General features: G+C 38.7%; 1 protein-coding gene and 1 long non-coding RNA gene across 14 annotated transcripts in view; both read left to right on the forward strand.

Annotated features, from left to right (window-relative positions):
- CTNNA3 (catenin alpha 3) overlaps positions 1-22739 on the forward strand; it is a 438881-nt gene that overhangs the window by 265013 nt on the left and 151129 nt on the right. For all 13 annotated transcript variants that reach the window (XM_069019044.1, XM_069019041.1, XM_069019045.1 and 10 more), the window contains one exon: positions 20412-20504. In XM_069019044.1, coding sequence (XP_068875145.1) covers positions 20412-20504 — 93 coding nt within the window. The remainder of the gene's footprint in view (positions 1-20411; positions 20505-22739) is intronic.
- LOC138112260 (uncharacterized) lies at positions 13179-16030 on the forward strand. Its single transcript, XR_011151615.1, has 3 exons — positions 13179-13242; positions 15497-15640; positions 15723-16030. It is a non-coding gene; the product is annotated as an uncharacterized lncRNA (long non-coding RNA).

Consider the following 22739-nt stretch of genomic DNA (forward strand, 5'->3'; position numbering starts at 1 on the left):
ATAAAAAGTTAGTGCAGACACCATGACCACAAGGAAATTCTTGGCTCACAGCTTTCTCCCAATTTCCTGCTGATTTGTTCCTGAGGCTGAAACAAGTGGTGCTAATCTGTCTGAATTACCTGGAAATTTACTGGTTACTCAGCCACCCTAATTCTTGGAGGAGTCGTGGCATTCACATGCCTGGATCTCATACACAGTACAATCACTAGTCCAGCTCTTTCATTCTTCCATTGCTTTCACGTATGAAAACATGGGTGTCCATTCTTGCTATTTTAACATTGCTCTTCCAAAAGGTGTTTATGGCATAAGGAAGATGTATGACTATTTCCTTTTCATCTTATAAAGGTAACTTGTTGCACTTGAAGATAAATGCTGTGAAATCACCTATCTAATGACTGCTGAAGTTTAATTCTCTCCAAATTAAGGAAAAAGTGTTTCTAAAAAAATAAAGGCTTTCCTGAATCCAATCATGAGTTCATCTTGAGTGAAGCAGGGTCTCAGCTCTATCCTGTCAAACACTGTTCCAGCTGAACATGTTCCACACACTTGTCAGGCTTCAGAGCAAAGTTGTTGAGCTGGGCCGATGATGTTAGTGTTGCACCAAAGTTGAAATTGATAATAGTAATTAGAAAGCGAAGGCAGAACAACATGTCAAAAGACATGATACTGCATTCCCAAAATAATCAGTGAGCAAGAATTTGAATCAGCATAGTGGTATTGTCTACTCTCATATATCCTTTGTTAATGTTGTTCTATGGCTCAGTTATAAATATGCTGTTGTTGCCATATGGATAAAACCATCAGTGTTCAATTTTCCTGTCACAATATTTCACTTGATTGCAGAAATTTATGAAATAAGTTTCTGAATCTGGACCACAAAGACCTGTGTATTTGTGTAGCCAGATCTCCAGTCACATAAAAATGGATTTTATCATTGCATCCAGCAAGTCCAGTGGTGATAGGTAATAAAATGATTTTGGTGTTACAGGACTAGGCTATAAGTCCCTTTTTCAGTAAAACAAGCCATTGATAGTTGTGTTATTTCCAGTTAAGCGTTTCCTTATGTGCTCAGTTTAAAACCTGTACTAATAATACTGGCCTGTACCCCCCACCCACCAGTATCACTCCTCTTGTTGTTTTGCTTGTTTTGTCTTCTTTCAAAGTTAACAAATTCAAGCAGGTACTCTGAGATTTGACTGTGTTGGTTTTTTCAGTTTAAAACCTTATTTACCCCATTGACTCTTAACCCAAGATAAAGATTTTCCAAAGATTTCTCTTGATTACATAAAGTGCCTGTTTTTTCTTTGCCTAAATGATTAGCTTAGTGTGGATGACTAATTTTTAGATGAAAGATGTGGGGTTAGTTGATTTGTACCTTGAGACATGACTGTTGGTCTGTTTTGAGACATGCATTATGTTTCATTTTCCTATGCTTTGTATAGCAGTTTTAATTAGGCATACCTTGTATTTGAGGACAGCTTTTGAATCTGTTTTTGAAAGATCAAGGATGTTTGAAGAGTAGATTATGAAATGTTTTGTGTATAAACACAACAGACTGAGTTGGATCTTATAAAAACAAAAGTTCATCTTCTCACAAAGGTTAATCCAACAGTGAATTTGGTATGGAAATTAGAAGTACTGCTTAAACTATCAAGAGAGATTTTCTGTGGTTTCTATTTTAATCTGAAAGTGAAGCATTCTCTAATAGAAACAACATCTTCTTTAGAAAGAAGATACTTTTTTCCCCTCCTTGAATAGGAAATGTTAATTGAGCTAAGCTAAATTGCTCCTACACTGACTCACTGCTCACACTGTAATTTAAGAAACAAACAGTATCCTCACAGGCCAGTGACCTTTGTAAATCGGCTTGAGCAGTGAGATCTCTTGCAAATCTCCCTTCTGAATTAGCAGTTGGAAGTTACAGTCCTTCCTTCAAAAATTGATTTAAGACATAACAAAATAATACAATTCAGAAGCATGTTATATAAATTCAGTGAGGTACAAAACATCAGTGAGATTGAAAGACTGAACACCATACCAGGAATGGGGCAATAATATTTCCAGAGGTAGTAGTAACTAAAGGTAATATCTTCTTTCTTGTGTTCTTTCTCGTTTCTCTCTGCTGAGTTTATTAACTACTCTGTGCTCTTACCCTGGAAGTTCTGCCTCCTGTTAAAAGGTGCACAGGCTTGGGGTGTCAGCCACACTTCTCAGGAGCATCAGCTGGGGCTTTGTGGCCAGCACTAGTATTGGAAAAGCTCAGACAGTGCAAAGAATTTGAGATACCTTGGTTAGCATCTTTGTACTGCCATAGCTGCACAATAATTGCACACACCAGAGTCTCTCAGTTTTAAATACGAATAGGGTATTCAGGTATGTGGAGGAAGCAGAATAGTCCTAGTTACATAGTAAAAAAAAACAAAAACCACATTAAACTGCCCACTTTGGCTATGATATTGGACACTTCCCACATATGAAATGAACACTCAGCTGCTGAAGTATTTTGATGAGCACCAAGGGCCATGTTAAACATTCTTCTGATGGAGGTTATTTTAGGCTGCAGTGCCTTATTCCTCATATACTGCATCAAATATTTTTAAGTCTGAGTATTGATTTTGTAATATTGAAAAAAACCTAGAATATATTGCAAGATGAAAAAAGATTAGGGTTAAGATTGTCTCTGTAGTCTAAGTCTTTGTGAGCCTTGGCTAAAATAAATTCTTCAAAGATCTGGGTTTTTTAGAAAATATTTGTTATTAATGGTAATTCCATTTTAAAAATGCTGCAATTTTGAAAAAATATTTCAAAATATGACGATTAAGTACTTTCAGATTTGACATTTATGTTTTGCTTTGAAATGCCTTTTCATTTAAAATGCTGCAATTGAATTGTGAATCTAGTTGAAATATTTGATTGTATAGAAACATTTTCAAAGAGTCTTGTCTTCTAGGACATTTCAAAATTATCTCTGAATATAAACACTCTTTTAAATTATGAAAATTAAGGCAAAATAATAATGAAAAGCATTCAGAGACCCAGGTGTACTTTCTAGTCCCCTCTAAGACACGCCTGTTTTTAGTGTCTGGAGTGTTCTGGCCTCTGGTTCACTTCTATCAAAGACAAAAGCAAATTCTGCTGTTGTGATAGCAAGTATATAAAAGTGAACAAAAAACAGGTAACAAGAAGACTGAAATGTCACATCTACACAAAGAGAAAAGAAGGCCCTGTGTAACTGGCAATTTCTTGTTTGGGGAAGCTGACAGACTGTTCTCCTGAGCTGATCCATCACAGAGATGTAATGCTTTCTGAGAGGAGGAGTGATAGGCTGGGTGAACTTGAGATTAAAAAAGGAATTTGATGGGAGCAGGGAAGAATCCTCTGATTATCTTTTCTTTTGGCACAGATGCAAATCTCCCACTGCAGTGTTTAAAGGTCAGCCATACCAAGCAGAGGCAGAGAGATTTAATAGGAGAAGTGGAGGCGATGATGAAGTGAACTTGTGTTCTTCATCTCTTCTCTCAGTACACGAATATATCATTTTCTCTGTTGTTTGATCTAATAACACTGACTTTGGATCTGCTGATACATTAATTTGACACTTTAGCCTGTGGCCTAATTCTTGCCCGTGTGTTTTTCAGTTTTGCCTGTAGTGCAATATGACAGTGCTGGCTTCTGGGACTTCTCAGGTTGCATCTATTACAAACAAGGGACAGTAACAAACAGCACCTATATTTGAGTGCATCAGTGTTGTGATGTGTTGATATAGAGTAGCAAAGGCATGCAGGACACAGAGTGTTGCTCAAAATACAAGTTTTCAAGTTAGTACAAAGATTTCCAGTGCTGAAAATGCACATCTATTGAAGGTGAATTCTCCTTAAGAGAGCATTTTTTAAAAATTAAGTTAAAAGCTGTAAAGGAGAAAAATGCTTGAATGCATATTGTTTCTATTTCTATAAGGAAATGGAGGTTTTAGATATACATAGATTAAAAATGATTTTTCATTTAATGCTATTGGAATTACAATGACATTTTGGCAAATTGTATGGAAGAACTTACATATGGTAAAAATGAAATGTTTTCAATGTTTTCAATTCATTTGCAAAATGTTTGCAAAACTGAGGACAGTGGAAATAATAGTAAATATTATTGACAATAAATTAATATGCATGCTAAAGAACACTCTTCCTTTCTCTCAAGCAAAACACAGCCACTGGCTCTTGAACTAAAGCTGTCTGCATCTGCCTCTCGTGGAAAACAGCTCTGCCAAAAGTCAGTTTTAACATGGAATCTGCAAAATGTAACAGCTTGCTTATTATTTTCTATGCAAACAGTGAATATTTCTCTTTAAGTACAATGGGAAAACTCTCAACACTTCAGTCTGTTGTATTGGCATGCATCTAAAAGATGATAGCTCTTATTCACCACTTTGTCTGATTTTGTATGTAATTCGCTATATCTTTCTATGTCAAATTTTAAATATAGCGACCCAGAAAACTGGGTTGAGAGCAACTTCCCATAGCTCTGAAAGATGCATCAAAGACAGTCTAAAAAAATCATCTCACTCTTGTACTTTCCTGAGTGCACAACAACCAACTTTCAAGCAGCCTGTGACAGCTGTTACTTTAACCTCTGAACATCCAGTACTTAAGGACTACATTCTTTAACCTTACTTATCTTTTACTTGAAGCTAAGGTCCATGGAAATAAAACTACTTGAACTCTGAAAACCAACAACCCCCCTGATTTGATATCTGGTATAACATTTGCATAGCTTCCTGTCACATAGGAGCTTAAGCTAAAATAGGATTTAACAATCCTTTAACTTTGCTTTATATATCAAAGTACTGCATGTACAAAGTCCTGTCAACTGGAAGACACTGATTTCTTTCTACCACCTTCAAAGACAATAGGGAATTGAGTATTCTTAGCGCTGCTCCTGTTTCTATCAGTTTTAATCCCAGACTGGTAAACACAAAATAAAAATAACATTTGAATCCTTCATTGCCTCTTTTTTAATATTGATTTTACTGAGCTATTGGAAAAACAAAACTATTTCTGACAATGGCAAAACTTCAAGACTGCATGCGTAGAGGTCAAACTGACAGATTACTGGAACATCTTTATTAACTTTCAGAATATCAGAAGAGAGCAGAATCTTTTATCATTCTCCTTTGGAGTATAATCAGAAGACAAGAAGCATGAATCCTGTTAAGAGGAAGTTTTTAGTTTCAGGCTGTTCAATGCTAAGGATTTTCATCCCCAGATGTAAGATCCAAGTCAAGGGCTTGTCATTTTTTTGCTGGTGCTTTTGTTCTTACTATTCTTCTTTAACCCATAATATACTTTCAATGGTATGGTCATATATGTCAAAATAGCAGTTGAAGACTGTAAGCTGTAGAATATATCCCCATATCTATTTTTGTGGTACAGTTTGTCTGTTAGTCATGTACAGAGGTGTGCACAGCAGCTGTCCTGAGAATACAGGGTCCCTTTGCACGATGGGATCTGCAGGCACAGAACTCCAGTGTGGCTTTCTGCTCCAGAAAGCATCTATCTAACTGCAGAGCCGTTAGCATATGGAGATGGGGATGCAGAATATTGGTCAGCATTTTGGGAATAAAATATATCTGTCAGCAGATTAGGATGTCATTTTTGTAAGTAAGATAAGCTCTTTTAAGCATGAACAATATTTATGAATGGGAAGTGGATTTTCATTACATTACTATACTAATTTCTATAGTCAGTCTGTCCTTGGCAAATTAACCCTCCTCTCTTATCACACATTCTTTTTTTTTTTTTTACTCTTAGTTAGTAAGCTAATGCTTTGTTTTTGAGAGGAAAACCACCTAATTTTAGTTTGCTAATTTCTATGCATCCTCAGTTTGTGTGATTCAGAATTCCCGTTCAGATTCTTTTGTTCCTGTCTGACTCTCTGACTTTCAGGAGAGACCCATGTGCTGCCTCCCTGTTCAGGCCATGTTTAGTTAATGGCACACTGGGGATGTCCGGGCAGCAGGGGTTCCTTTCTTGCAGCTTCTTCATTGTTCAGTCAAATCCAAAGATCTCAGTGGACCCATCTGAGTAACCTGACTGCTGACTTTGCTAATTTTAGCAAGTCTGTGATTAGTAATACTAACCTAACTACAAAAAAAAAAACAAAACAAAAAAACAAAACAAAAAAAAAAAGCAGTACCTCATTTTACTTAGAGATACTTTTTTTTCTGCAGCTGTTTAAAAATCAAACTTTTGATGTCTGAAACACAAATGCAGTGCTGATAAGCCCAAGAGTTGGTGTAAACCCCACTTTACTATTTCAGTGAGTTTACAGAGTCTCTTAGCAAACCGACCTGCATGGCAGGAGGGTCTGATGGCCCTGGGGGCAGCCTACAAACCCTCTGCTGCCAGGTGTTGCTTGGGTGGGTGTTTGCAGAGAGCCTGCAACAGGTAAAGGTGGTTTACCTAAAGATGGTAATGGCATTTGGGGGAATTACTTCTACAATTAAAGGCAGCACAGGGATGATGCACAAATGCTTTAAATGCAAAAAATAGTATTACATTCTAATAGAAGAAGTCTGGCAATAGTAATTAAGAGGTGGCAGGCAGATGGAAGGAGGCTTTTAAAGACAGGTAACTTGTTTCTGGATGTTTTGGAGCTGGTAGATGGATGCTTAATGGAGAGCTAATGTGGTCAAGACAGTGAATTAAGAAAATTAATTCAATAAAATTTGGTTAAAGTCAGGCATGTACTTCTAAGTGTAGGCAAGCTTTAAGACTTTGAACCTTGCTGTTTGGGGGCTCACAGAGTTCTAGCATTTTGGAGCAAGTCCTGAATTAATAATGCAAGGATTTTTGCACCTCTATGTAATTAATCAAATAAGGTCCAACTTTCCTATTACTGATTGAACTTCAGGTGATAAATGGTGGCATTTTCATTAATCCTCTTAATCACAGCCTTTATTGCATAAGTGTGAAGCAAGGGTACAAAAGATAAACAGCCCAAAGATTTATCAGACTTTCTGTGTCTGAGTGGCATATTTCAGCAGCTGGAAACATCAGGCACCTCATGCAGTGTGCTGGGAGTTATAGAAGCTCCAGAGGGAGATGGACTCCCCAGCAGGATATACTGGTTAACATTTGTGGTGATACTGTACAGAGCTGACAAGTGCATTGGCACTGCAGAAACCAGATTTAGATGTTCCTCAGAATATTAGAAATTGTGATAATTGTGATTCCATTACATCCCCAGAAGTCTCATAATTTTGATACATTGATCTGTAATGAGCCAGTCAGCTGTAACTGAATAATTCCAAAGGTGCTAAAAAAAGCACTCATCATCAAAATATTAACATCATTTTACTAAAGCTTGTACTTAAATACCAAACAAGTCTGTGTGTTCCTTTGTTAAGGTTTCCTGGCTTGTTTTTTTTTTTTTTTTTCCCCTTGGAATATGAATGCTGTAGTAACTGTTAAAGGAGGAGGTTTACTCTTCATGAGTAAAATTAAATTGAAAGAGGGTAGGTTTAGATTAGGTAGGAGGAAGAAATTCTTCCCTGTGAGGGTGGTGAGGCAATGGCACAGACTGCCCAGAAAAGCTGGCCTGTCCCTGGAAGTGTTCAAGGCCAGGCTGGAGCAACCTGGTCTGGTGGGAGGTGTCCTTCCCTGTGGGAGGGGAGTGGGACTGGATGATCCCTTTCAACCCAAAGCATTCTATGACTTTAAGAGTATTTTCCTAATGACTGGGCAACAATTTGGCTTGCTCAATTTAATCAACTCTCTAGGAGTCTTTGTGGTTATTTTACCATTGGCAAATGGCTTTTGAACCAGTATTTTTCTGCCACTGCCTGGGTGATGCTTTTTACAAGACTGTACTTTATAACATGAATTTCTGGATTGAAATAACTGATAAACATTCTTGTTCTGAAATGCAGTTTGTACACAATACTTAGAGAAGCTATGTCATATCTTGTATTTGAGACAAAAAAGCAAAAAGTAGGGCAAATTCTTTTATAATACAGGCTTAACAGCATAAATCAAATTTAAAAAAAAAAAAGAGTGGCTGGGGAAAAAAAGTAAGAAAATTATCAGAAAACACTGTGGGAAGCCATGGACTAGAATATCTGATTATAGGGAAGCCAAGTGATCGTTGTTTATCAGGGAAGTTGGATATGTTTTTGTTTATGACAGCTTGGCTGAGAAAAAAGGAGCATCCTGCTCAGTATTTCCCTTTAGTTTAATTCATCTTCTGCAGAAGTTTTTTAAAAGAATCTGAATATCAAGCTTGAGCAATATACAATAATGTCAATGTAGTTACTTCCAACTACTTCACATGGCTCACATTTTAACATCATTGTATTAAATTGCTTTTTAATAACTGTTAGCCTAGCATTCAAAATACTGAGTTCATGACAAATTTCTAAAACCTTCTGGAAAACACAGGCTGGTCTTGCTAGGTGTAAGGAATCTCCTTGCTAGGCTCAGCAGGACAGAACTAAAGTGTCCAGACATGCTTTCTCTAAATGAGCTGTCCTCAGTCACAAAACTATCACAGTCGTTTACCCAGCTGGTGCAGTGAGGAGACAGAGGACAATAGTAACCATATCCCAGGAACTTTTGGGATGGGAAGTTCAGATCAGCGTATTCTGAGATTCAGCTTAATTAACCAGGAGTCATTTGTAGATTTAAAATCTAGACGTCCTTGCACAGAGATTTGTTTCCTTTGAAATGTGACTCCTGCATGTCTTTCTGTTGCTGTTGGACAGGTGTCTGCTGTGTGTGAGGATCATATCAGAGCATTGCTTTACAGTGAATAACAGTCAATTCATTTGTCTCTTTTCAAGGCCAGTGTACTGTAAACAAGATTGAATCTCCTAGGAGTTTTTCACTGAACTTAGTATAATGACATCCCTGCAGTTTGAATTCAATGCACATGCTTAAGGGTAAGCCCACACTGATGCTTCAGACCACACTGTGATCTGCAGTTTGCAGTCTGGACAATTTTATATGTGAGTTCTGGTTGCAAGGCTTATGAACAGTTTTAAATGTTTTCTTTGTGATCAGTTTCACATTTCCTACATCAGAGATCACACAGCAAGAATTAGTCAAGGCTTTCTTATAAAATGTTTTATGCAACTTTAAACTACATTAACAGAGACTTCTACTGCCACGGAAACATTTTATATTAGTATAACGTTTGTTCCATATAAACTACATTAGCTGTGAGCTTACCTCCAGCTCCACTGGCAATTGGAATTGGCTGTCTATACACGGCTTTCATGGCACCATTTACAAAGAGGAGAATAAAAACTAATAAACCTGAAAAAATTACTGATTCATTTAAGGGGTAAAGGAAGGGTGAAAATGAATGAGAGGGCTAATTATATTTTTACAAGATATTTGAAATGTAGGCTATAGCGAATGCATAAGAACATACTGTAATGCAGTAATGATGTAATGTACTGCATAAGAATGTACTCTGTGTGCCTGTGGCCGGCCGGGCGATAGCTCCTTGTGCTGCAGGGGAGACACCTGTGAGCGATGGGCCCCTCTCTCACACACACACACACACACACACACACACACACACACACAGAGCTGTGAGCGATGGGCCCCTCACACACACACAAGCAAACACACACACGGAGCTGTGAGTGATGGGCCCCTCGAACACACACACACACACACAGAGCTGTGAGCGATGGGCCCCTCACACACACAAACACACACACAGAGCTGTGAGCGATGGGCCCCTCGAACACACACAAGCAAACACACAGAGAGCTGTGAGCGATGGGCCCCTCACACACACACACACACACACACAGCTGTGAGCGATGGGCCCCTCACACACACACAAACAAACACACATCTGTGAGCGATGGGCCCCTTACACACACAAACAAACACACATCTGTGAATGATGGGCCCCTTACACACACACAAACAAACACACATCTGTGAGAGATGGGCCCCTCACACACACACACACACACACACAGAGCTGTGAGCGATGGGCCCCTCACACACACAAACACACACACAGAGCTGTGAGCGATGGGCCCCTCACACACACACACACACACACACACACACACACACACAGAGCTGTGAGCGATGGGCCCCTCACACACACACACACACACACACACACACACAGAGCTGTGAGCGATGGGCCCCTCACACACACACACACACACACACACAGAGCTGTGAGCGATGGGCCCCTCACACACACACAAACACACACACAGAGCTGTGAGTGATGGGCCCCTCACACACACACACACACACACACACACACACACACACACACACAGAGCTGTGAGTGATGGGCCCCTCACACACACACACACACACACACAGAGCTGTGAGCGATGGGCCCCTCACACACACACAAACACACACACAGAGCTGTGAGTGATGGGCCCCTCACACACACACACACACACACACACACACACACACACACACACACACAGAGCTGTGAGTGATGGGCCCCTCACACACACACACACACACACACAGAGCTGTGAGTGATGGGCCCCTCACACACACACACACACAAACACACACACACACAGAGCTGTGAGTGATGGGCCCCTCACACACACACACACACACCTGTGCGCAGTAAGGCCCTCATTTGCACCCGCTCAGCGTTGTGTCTGCCCTGCCCACTTCTGCAAAGTTGGGAGCGGGTGGCGAGTGCCGGCGTGGGTGGCTTTGGCTGCACGTCTCCGCATGGAGCTTTCAGGGTGAGTGCGGAAGGTGTGTGCGGCTGGAATTTCGCCGTTTTGTCCATCGGAATCCCATCTTCTTGGCCGCTAGAGTTCTGCTGTCCCGGCCGCCGGTGCTGAGGGGAAGTGGCGTGGGCAGGGCGGGCGGCTAAACCCACCCGTAGCCGTGAGTTTTCTGCTTTATTGTCTATTTTGAGATGTGTTTTCTCTTTTGCGACCAGAGAGCTTTGGTGGCCTTGCTGCTTTAAAGCGCAGTTGTGTGTAGCATAAATTCTAAAATAGCAATCTGTGAAGCAACAACAGAAAACAATACGTTTGGAAGTTTTTTCCTTGGGTTACAAAATTTTCAGTTTCAGTCCGTGGAGACAAAATGACGTCCGTTGGGGTGAAGGAGTGCAGCTCAGCAGTGGTGAGGGTCTGGGAGCGGCCGCGGGGGGGAGGGACAGACAGCTCGGTGTGGGGTGGTGTTTGGGTCACTACTTGGGCTTAGTTTTTAGACGTTGCCCTTGAGTGTAAAGCTGTCTGGGGATGGACTGTTACAGTAATCCTCCTCTGCTTATCACTTTTTAAAGTCTGAGTGGAAGCAGGATAAGAATAGACTAAAGGCCTTTTCCAAAGGTTGGAGGGAGACACTTGGGTTGGAGAGACGTTCCAGGAATACTGAAAGAGAGAATTAACTCCTGATAAGCTTTGGAAGAGGGATTTGTTTTCTTTCTGAAAAGCTACTACTTTGAAAGAATTCTTTAAACACACCTGACACATTTACTTGTGTGAGGTGGGAGGGCTTGGTGGTTGTACATTACATATGCTGCCTTAGGCTCTGACTTGCTTTCTTCAGTAAATTTCATCTTTTAAACTGGGAGATCGACTTGTACTTGCTCTGGGAAGGCTTTTAGTGCTGGGTTTCAGGTATTGCTACTAGCAGAATATTGAAAGTTGAATGAGCCTTTTTAATCTTTTTTTTTTTTTTTTTTTTTTTTGGTGGAATATTTGTATAATGAGTAATAAGAAAACAAATAAGGATGTATTAATGCATATATTCAAATCTTGCCTCTGCTTTATAGATGATAGGGGCCTGAAATTTTATTGACTTAAATAAGAGTATTCTATTGACAGCTTATTGTATGTGTTGTATTTTTCTCTTTATTATTGAAGTGCAGGAGAGGGAGGGTTCCATGCAGTTTTGAGAACTGGTTGATCCATCCTGATGCTTAGTGAGTTCCACTGGTGATAGATGTTTATCAACTCATGCTACTGCCAGACAGTTAAGGGCAGTTAGTTAATCTGTTTATCAGCACTTACGCGTGCTTTGTTCCTTCAAGAGCTGTGTATTCTGGCAGGGAGTTGTGATCACTCCTCTTGGATGTTTTAAGGAACTGGCTAATTCTGTGCATGACTGATGCCCTCTTGCTCCATGTATAACTGCTGTCTTACTTGCCATATTGGGAGGCTGAGATAAGGAAAAAGAGAAGGTTACACGATTACAGAATGGGGTAGCTACTTTCTCCTTTTGAAAACCTTGCTTTCTTCTGGTTTAATATCCTGCATACTGCTGGAAAGCCCCCTGTTGCTAACACTCCAGCAAATTGTGCTAAGTGGGAAGTTTTGTTAAGTAGTTTACCTTTAGAGCTTTCACTTGCTGTTACGTTTGGGCATGTGGAAGGAGTTTTCTTCAGGTATCAGAGGCCAATTCACAGTTACAGCAGTGGATTAAGTCTGGTGCTGGTGTACATGGGACATTTTTTGGAGAGACAATTAGCGAGCCACAGGTCACAACTATAAGCAATTTCTGTTTTACTGCAGTCTTCAGCTAGCTTGCCAGAGCATGAATGTAATACAATATCTGCTCTTGCTTGTAACCAGAGCTTAGAGTCTAGAGAGGAAACCCTTAACTGAATTCTTCAAATCTAACTGTGACCTAAAGCAGTGAAAGAAAGCTTAATGGAGCTCTGCATCAAGCCTGACACCTTTATTGAAAAGGAAATGGTTTCTGGAATTTTACTGGGCAGAATTCTCCCTTACACATGTGCTGTGTTTGTCTCAAAGTGTGTTTATTTTCTGTTTTGATTTTGGTTGTGGTCCACTTCATCAAGGCAGTCTTCTCCTAGATGAACTTGTATGAGATAAGACCTGTTTGAGCACTTTGAGAACTTGAAATAAACCAGTTGCAGTAATGTTGTTAGGGAAAAAAAACCAAACCACACTAAAACTCAACAATCCAGTCCATGGGTATTCATCTATGCTCTTGTTAATTATGCTAGCAGACTCTTGGACATGCTTGGTAGGAAACAGTTAAAGTTACATAATACTCTGAGGAGTTTTAACCATCGTAACCAGGTGGTTGGTAACACCTGGAGGGGCAGTGATAAGCCTCAGGTGTAGCAGGTTAGCTAATTTGGTCAGATCAGCAGTGGGTTAGGCAGTAATGTAGTACTGGGTAATTCAGCTCTGAAGAAAATGGAAGGAGATGGAGACAGGCAAAATGAAGAGAGTGCAAAAGAAACCAAAAGGTGAGTGAAGAGGCTTGCAGGTGTGTAGTCCCCTGCTGTAGTTAAATTAGCAGCCTCAAGAGTCTTTCTGGAAGAGTGGAAGGTGAAAAGAGGCAGGGAAAGCAGCATAATATACGTTGAATGTATGTTTGAGTAGAGTTTGTAACTTTTTCTCCACAAAAGTAGTAACTAATAAGGTAAGAGTGTGACTTTTGATGTGAGGTATAACTACTTAACTTGATCTGGAAAGAAGTTAAGTTTTATGGTAGAAAATGGATTGGAAAACAAGCAACATTGTGATATTACTTCATTGCCCATTGGAGGTAAGTTTTAAGTCCACAGGAATGTGTTTTTTTACTATAAACAAATACTGTAGTCTAGGTAAGTTTTATTAAGCCCATAAAAATGCACATAGTAATCATAAATGCATATAAAAATGCAGCAATGACTGGAAGACATACATACATCAATGTAGCTTTTTTTCCTTGGAAAGTATAGAGTCATTATTTAATGTTGACCTTTGTAGTTTTTTCATGGCTCTTTTTTGTGTGAATAATCATTTTCCTCAAAAGACTTCTTAAGGTTTCATGAATAAAGCTACTGGTAGAAACAGAACACATAAAAATCCTGTTGAAGATATTTCTGTATACCACAAAATTAGAAGCAGAAAATACAAGAGTACATTTTTTCATTTATGGTTTGAAGAGAGCAGGCTAACAGTTATAATCAGTTTACCTGGAGTATATAATTTATATTGAAAGCCATATTGACTGCTGTAATGCTGAAATTCTAATGTTATTCCTCAACTCAGTATTCAGTTGCTCTCCTTCAAATGAAATATCTTCTGAATTGTGATTATTCAGGATTAACCTCCACCTCAGTGGATTCCTGGGCTGTTTTTGTGTCCATTTATGCACTGTCCTCCTTAGGCTTTTTTTAACTCCCTGCCAGGAAGAATTCGTATACATGTTGAAGTGACAATATATCTGGTTAGTGTTCCTTAGATGTGTGTATAAAAAACCACTTTTGCTTGGTTTTGTGGAAAACTAGTAAGTTTTGTTCTGATCTATATTACAGGTGTTTAAAAAAAAAAGGCAAAATGACAGGATCAGTACTTTAAACTTTCTAGTAAAGACTGTATTTGAAATCTTGTGACACACAAGTTCATTTCTTGTGAAATTTGAAGCATGTCAGTTTTTATTTTAGTAATACTTTCCCAGTATGGTACTAAGAATTTTGCTAGGGTTATCAGTGGGAGGGATTGGGTTGCCAGAAGGTTCTTCACACTAGGCTAAAAAAATCTCCAAAGAACAGACTTTGGGCTTACGCTGGAGTAGTGTGGTGAAGGACCTGGGTAACTTTAGGTTAGGCAGAGCTTTGGAAGGTCTTTCCTTAGTGAAACAGTTTCTTGTCAGGAGGTATTTAATATGAAGAACAGGACCTCTTCACCAATAAGAGGAAACAAAAGCTTTCATGGAATTAATAATCTACTTATCCTTAGTGATTTACAGTATAAGTGAGTTGGGACTTTGGGTACAATAATGAAAAGAAACTGAGCTTCTGTTGAAAGGGATCAAATCTAGAGAACATGCTGCAAAAGGGATTACATCTAGAGAACGTGCTGCATCATTTAGTCCAATTTATAGAAGAAGAGTTTAGCTAGTTAGCAGACAATCTGTTCCCAAGCAAATACTTATTTTTGGGAGTTAATGGAGTGAATTTGACTGAAAAGAATCCTTGGGGGTACATTTAATTCTTGCTGTGCAGTGTGGACAATAGATCAGCAAAGCTGTACTCAGCTGCGAATGAAACAGGTGGTGAGGCAGTGCAGTGATTATTTACTCTTTTACTACTTAAAAATCTCACTTTTGCATTTGACTCTGCATTTTGTTCTCACTCTGGAGTTAACTCTGAACCAGGATTAATTTCTGAACCACTGCATTGCATCCTTAAACCATGGCTGGAATGTCTCTCCCAGGGATTCCTCTTCCTTTGCAGCAGAATCACCATGATAAGACCCCTTGGCCTTCTCACAGGGAAGAGGCAGTCTCACTTTGCATGTGAACTTCCACTTGTCCTGAGGCTCTTGAAGGACTGGGAACATGTTCCTTTTGTCTACAGAAAGGATGTTGGGTTATCTTTGTTATTTCCAGCAATAGATGGCTTCAGGGAATTGGCTCTTTAAAATTATCACACCTTTCTGGAGATCCACTGGAAGTAATTAGTGGCTCTCCAGGGTGCTTTGCCTATATGTGTTTTGTGTTGTAATCCCCAGTGGAAAGCGTTGGGAAATCTGAGGCTGAAAGAAGCTTGAAGACTTTTTAAAGCCTTCACCCTCTGCTTGGGGAGAGAACATTAGGATCTACAGTGTGAATGCACTTGTGTGAACATAGGCAGGGGAAAAGGCCTTCCATCCCAAGTAAGTTTGGACAACAGGGTGAACTTGTTTGTGTATAATGTATCTCTCACAGCCTCTAAGTGCATCTTTCTTTGCTTTTCAGTTGTTTGATAAAGCATAGAAACTGAAAAAGTCTGGACACACATTTCCAGTTCTCTCTCCAGTCCAGTGCTCTCTCCTAGATACACGAGTCCCATGTAATGTATTAATCAAGGAGGGGAATGTAATTTGTTGAATTATTTTTTTAAGAGTATATCTGCTACACGCAAATCTTACTCTCTGTGGGGAAACACAAAAGGTGGAAAGGATTTTAGGTGTGCGAAATAAAAGCAGGCTTCAGAAAATAAAGCAAAAGGATTTAGGATTCAGCTTTGCCTGTGAAAAGCTAGAAGAAGATAGTTATGCAGCGCCAAGGACATTAAAACAATGGTTAGGGTTTCTAGGTTAGGCCTAGATAGATTTTGGAGTTGCAAAAACATATGCTTAGCAAAATAGATAAGTTTAAGCCTCATAATAGGATATTGTGAATTGTTATGTCAAGGCATAACAAGCCAGTATTATATTTAACAGTTGTACATGCGCTATTATGAATTGGTTAAGACAGCTGTCTGTAACTTTTAGAAGTATGCTGATTGGCTAAGAAGCTTTTAAAAATGCTTTGCAAACAGGAAGTTGTTGGATGTCCTTGGCAGCGTGAACTTTGTACCAACTCTGTCTCAACTCAGTGTGTGAGAAATAAAAGGCTCCTGGAGCGCCTGACCAGGCTCCCTGTCCCGTTTGTTGATGAAGACACTGACACTCTTCAGCAATTTCTAGCCTGAAAAGTTGTTGGCTCACCATATGCTAAAGAGAGGAATGAACCCCCTCCCCAATGCAGAAAGGTATGCTGTCACCCAATAGTAAAAATGAAAACACCAGTTAAAGTGCCTGTAAGAAGCTTGTTTAATAACTTCAGGAATAAAATAAATGTGCATTGGCATATCTTCGGTGTGCAGCTAATGGGCATCAAAAAAGTACACTCTTTGGTGCCTTCACAATCTAAAACTCCATGAGGCTAATGAAATATTTTATCTACTGCCAGTGCTGCACTTACATGCTCAGTTCAAAGTCTTCCTTTCTGCACTGCACCTTAATTAGTGTATTAATTGATGTTGCTAAACCTCATCAAGGATGGTTTGTTCTCTGTTCTTTATGTTTTCAAGGAAAAGCTGCGTTACTGCTTTCTTAGTATCTTAAAAATGTTTGGAGAAAATGATAATGATTTTTTTTGGTTCTGATTTCAATCAGACCAGTCTACAACAAAGCTTTTTCTTTGCCACGACAAACTTTGCTCTTCAGAAGGACAATTATTTTCTGAGAGGAATGTTGGCTTTTCATTTTGCAATATTTGTTTTTGAAGTTGCAGTGTACTTAAGTTTGAAGTCCCTCTAAGGGAAGCTAGTTTCTCCCAGAGAATACAAAAGAAATGTAATGTATTAGTGTAGTTTATACTGCTTAGGGGAGAGACTGGTGTAATGAAGATTTCTCAGATTGTAAAAATCTTCTGAAATGTGTATGATACTTGTGACAGTAAGGTCTTCTCTGAGCTAGGTGTTGATTTTTTCTTATGAACTGTAGGCATTTACTATTGCTGAGACAGCTTGTCCTCCTTGTTAGCAATGTTACAGCCTCAAAGAAGACTTCAGGTTCTCAGATCCACTTCCTCGCGCTTGGAAAAATTACACACGTGCTTGACTCTTTCCATTAAATTTATTTGAATTACTGTGTTTTGTATTTGTGTTAAGGAGATCTTACCAGGAGCTGGTGAGGGAGATGCCAACAGTGAGTGTACTGATGGTTGAGACCATGTTAATGGCTTACAGGGATCTGGATTGTCTTTGGTGGAATAGCTGTGAGCCTCATCACCTACTGCTGAGAGCGACTGAGAGGCCTTTTACTTACACATAAGGTACAAATGGAAAAGTGCTGCTTCAGTGCCAGGAGAAGAAAATTCTGCCCATTTTCTCATGGAAACAGAAGTTTTACTAACATTGGTCAAAATGAAAGGCAAAGGTCTAAATTCACTGCTGGCATAGCACTGTAGTATGAATTCCAAATACTCATCTGAAATATAACATGTATTTATTCCAAAGTAGCCAATACTACTTTCCTTAATAGATTTTATTTTTTAAGACATCTAATGTAAATAATACAAAACTCTGTTTGCTGTTATGAAGTGGCCTAACATAAATTCCTGGTGCTTATATCCTTGGTTTGCTGCTTGTGCTTTGAGGATACTGTTCTGAATTGGGCCTCACCAAGGAATGCTTAGAGCTGAAGAATCAGGAGGGGAAGTGTAAGATCAGAAACAGTTTTTCCTCTTTATATTAAAAGAACTTGCATTGCTGTTGACTTCGAATAAAAGGGAGTACTTATAGATTAAGAGATCCTTCCCAACCTGAGCATGCTTTGTTGGAGAAGAGCCACACCTTTCTACCCTTCTGATTTCCCACATGATCTGGTAACACACAGAGAATTTGTCACCACATGCTGATCTGTTACATAAAGCCTTTGGCACACATTGGTTTCGAGTTCATTCTCGTATTTTGAACAGGGGGTTGGACTACATGATCTCTGGAAATCTCTTTCATTCTAACTTATTATTCTGTGACTGTGGCACAATTTACATCAAGGTCTGTGTTTGTACTGGAATGCTGGAGCTGATGTAACTGGGAAACAGGACGGAAAGTTGTTGTAAACTGTCTCTGTATCTGCCTTGCTTATCAAGACAGGAACAAAACTACTCACAGCAGTATCTCACTCATAAACAGGGGCTCTATATTGCACATGTTTGTAGTGGATTCCAAGAAAAGAAAGTAAGGTTTTTCTGGAAACTGCGGAATGAATTTTATAAGCCTGAGGAACCTTATGGTAAAGAGGGGAAAAAAGAAACTGCTGCTGAGAGGTTTTGTCCTGGTGGAACGGCTGGCATGGCCTTTTTATTTTACCTTTGAATTATTACTGCTTTAGGCATAGAGGAGTTCTTTAAATCAATAATGTTTGCACCAAGTCTTGTAAAGTGTTTCATTTTGCATAGGTGGTGTAGTAACAAAGTATGAGTGAACACAGATTTAAATTAAGAACACAGAAGCAGCTCAGCAAAGGAATAATTAAAATACTCAAGTCAATATGAATTAGTTCCTGGGACCAGTAGTGAAAATTCTTGACCTTCAATCCAAAGAAGAAAAAATAGATTATTTATTTATTTATTTTGAGGGGAGGGAATAGCATCTCCTAGGGTTGTAATGTGACGATATAAAATCATCTCTTAGCAGTTTAAGCTGAAGAGTCAGGAAGGAAAGCATAGAATCAAACCCAGTTTTTTCAGATACTGCATTAAAAAGCCAACCCATAGCAGATTACTTCAAATAAGAGTACAGTGTCAATGCATTGATGAAAACTGGATTTCTTCAGTCTTAACCATTGTTTATTATGTGGACAAGATAATAAATACATCATATGGGTATGGAACCAGGGAAAGTTGTATGAAGTATTTTTGTGTAGGCACAGGTGTACATGGAAGGCCCTGCATTCTAGATCTCATCCCCTTCAGAAAGTGTCTTAATCTTTTCTGAAGTTTAAATAGGAAAAGTAATTAGTCTGTGCACTGACTAATGCCTTGTAATTACTTATATCAATTAAGTAAGAATAATAAAAGCCTTTGGTAATAGATCATCATTGAACTAGTAGTAGTGCCATAAAATGTTGATAAAGGAAGATTTGCTTTTATTTCATGGCAGCTGAACTGTAGAAGTTGTTTTATGAGTTTTGGGTTACTCCAGAATAGCTATGCCTGTCTGTGTTCATATTTGCAGCACTGCAGAGGTCTAGTTCTCAGGCAGTTTTTGGTCTACATTAACATTAGAGTGGGTGGAGGCAGTACTGCTACTTCAGGGAAGGCTGTGATAATTAACAAGTGTGGAGTAGTTTTACAGAAGGACTTGATACTTCTACAGTAGGATAAAAAGAACTACTGGATCCCAGTATCCCAGCCTCTACTGTACCTTTGTCAAACCTGTCTCTTACAGCCTGTTGATGTTCAGCTGCAGTGAGATGCTTTTTCCTTAATCCATTTAAACTTGTGGAGCTGTGGAGCATAGTGGAAGAGGTTTTTGCTTAAAAGGAAGCTGTAGCTCTATGGTGTATGGTATAATAGAAGGTAGATTTGTTGTTTCACAGATTTAGAGTTTCCATATGTTTTCACTGTTAGTTGCACTATATATGGTATATAATATGACCGTTTCAGTAGAAAACCATACCACTGATTAAAAGAATGATCTGTGAACAGCTCACAGCAGAAATTACTTTGTGTTTATTACAAGTCAAGATAAATGTTATTTGAGCTTTAAGGTCTTAAAAGTAACTATTAAAAAAACAGTGGAAATGCTGATCATGGTTGGAAGAGCTCTGAAAAATTAAGGGGCAAGATCACAAGCAATCTGCTGAAACCTTATGGTCTTTCTTGGAAATTTCCTCCTGTTTTCTAAACACCACTCTGCAACTGTTACCTGCTGAGCCTAAATTGGGGTGAGGTCATAAGATTTCTCGTCACTATCACCTCTTTCCACAGTTCTTTTTCCTTCCTGCAGTGTTTCCTTGTTCAAAAACATCCTCTGACAAAATATTCCCGGCCCCCCGCCCCCCCCCCCCCCCCCCCATCCCATGAAGGCTTTGTAGCAGAGATATTTTTTGGCAAGTTTGAAGTCTGTGGAGGAATACTTGCTTACAAGGCTGTTTATTTATTTTATTTAAGGTTGCCAATCTTGCTTGTTCATTGTCAACAAATGAAGATGGAACGAAAATTGTCCAAATGGCAGCTAATCACATTGAGACTTTGTGCCCACAGGTAGGACTTGTTCAGTTCATTCTCATTCCAGTGCCCTCACCATACACTATGTTATTGTCACATAACACAGCTGTTTAGTTCTGTTCCTTTTGTCTAAGCTTACATTCCATTTACACAGTGTAGCAAATGGAGACCAAATGATAAATGCAAATACTTAGGTAATCTGTTTTCTCTGTAGTTGACATAGCAATGGTTAATAGTATGTATTGATTGGGAGTTTTGAAAAGCTGTAAAAACTGTAATTGCAAAAATATGCTGCTCTGTTTCTGAAATCAAACTGATTGAACATTGTAATGTGAAAAATCGGGAATAATTAATTCTTGGAAAGCAAAACCTATTTTGACCTTTGACTTGGAAGACATCACTTGATTTGGTTTTTGCTTATGTGAACAGGAAAGTGTGAATTCTTCTGATTATCACCAGTTTAAAAGCTTGAACTCTTGTTGTAAGGAAATTAATGAAAAAAAGCACAGATACAGTTTAAGATGTTAAGTACCGAAAATGTGTTCACTTTGTCATGTTCAGAGTTACAGAGATATTAAAACTTCTGTAGTTAAATCTTTTAGAGCAAAGATTTTACTGATTTCTGTGAATCTGATCTGTGTTGCAGCCTTGAGGCTGCATAATTTCAAGATCATTAGTTCTTTGAAGTGTTCTTACCCTTTTGTGGTAAATGTAGTTGAAATGAAAGATGAAGAGCAAATATTAATATGTTCAATAGCAAGTTTGAGAAGTCCATTTTATGCCTGTTGAATAAATGCAAGTCTTAGTGGTTTCTGTCAAGGAAATGTACTGTTCTGAAAATGTCACAAATCAGTGTTTTCTCTTGAATAATTGTTTCAATGTCTGGTTTAAAAACTTGAAAAGTTCTGTATTTTAGATCACACTTATGTGATTTAATGTGTTACTGGATTTGTAAGAAGGTGGCTTCTTCCAGCTTCTTTGTTTCTCTGGGGGTCAAGTGCACTTTTATAATGGATTGTTAGGCATCTAGATGCAGCTTTTTAATTGAAATTGAAACCTACATATCTGATACCAGAAACTCCTAAAATCAAATTTTGACTAAAATATTGATTTTTCTTCACAGGCATTTAAGTTTCTAGGCTTTTAATTTTCTATAGTAAAATGAAAGTTTCTTGAGTTTTTCTGTTTGTTTGTTTAACTTTGAGGTAAACCATGGTGAGTTAGTTGATGATCATAGATCTGTCTAAAAGAGAATGTGGAATGCACATGGTAAGATTGTATTATTACTAATGGTGTGTTCATTGTGCAGGATTCGCTGCTTTTTTAGATAAGGACCATGCCCTATCAAAGCAATTCGCATTTTACTTAAGTAAGAAATAGCATATTAAGGCTCCTGCATTTTTTCAGTAAATCAGATTATGCCATATCATTTAAAAACCCTCCATAGGGAAAATAATCATCTCTTAAGTTCCCTGTGAGGCATATCAATTAGAGTTCAGAATGAGAAAATTCCCCAATGCTCTTAAATCTTCAGAGTGAAAAGAAAGGTATTTTATGTGCTTTGCAAAATATTTCTTGAAGGGAAATGCGCTATGGATTGAAATCTGAGACAGTAGAAATACAATAGAGCCTCGCCACCCCAAATGCCCCAAAAAGTATGAACCGAAAAAAATTGCTAACACCTACAGAAAACACCTTGGAGTCTTGACTTCCCCTGTGGAGCACAGGGGAAAAGAATTGGCAGTTACAGAATTGGCAAATGCTAGAGGAAAGCCTTTTGGCTTTTGTTACATTAATCATACTCTACTGTAGGTAAAATGTAGAGGGTTGATTCTGAACTCTTTTGTTTGTTTTCTCATGTGAAATTATTATCAAATATTTTGACTGTTAAACAAATGAAATAAATGCCCAGCTTATATTAGTGCCAATGCAAAACACATAATGATCCTGGAATGTCATGAATGTTCCATGAGAAATTAATTTAGTGCTAAATCAGTAATAGTAGAATAAAAACATAAAGAGCTGGTTGCATATGATTTGATGAAGGAAGAATAATTTCTGTTCATATAACTCACTTTTGGTTGGGAGAATTGGGTGGTGTCAGGTAAGTACAATCTCCAGTGTCACTTGTAGTGGGAGTCCATATTACTGTCCTGGGGTGCCAACAAAATCTTGACTTCAAATGAATGCATGGGAAAGAAAGAGAAGAGAAATAACCAACAAAAGCAAACAAGTTTTTGTTTTTGAATAGCAAGGCTATAAATCTGTAGA

Source organism: Aphelocoma coerulescens, chromosome 6 (assembly GCF_041296385.1).
Source record: "Aphelocoma coerulescens isolate FSJ_1873_10779 chromosome 6, UR_Acoe_1.0, whole genome shotgun sequence".
Lineage (NCBI taxonomy): Eukaryota > Metazoa > Chordata > Aves > Passeriformes > Corvidae > Aphelocoma > Aphelocoma coerulescens.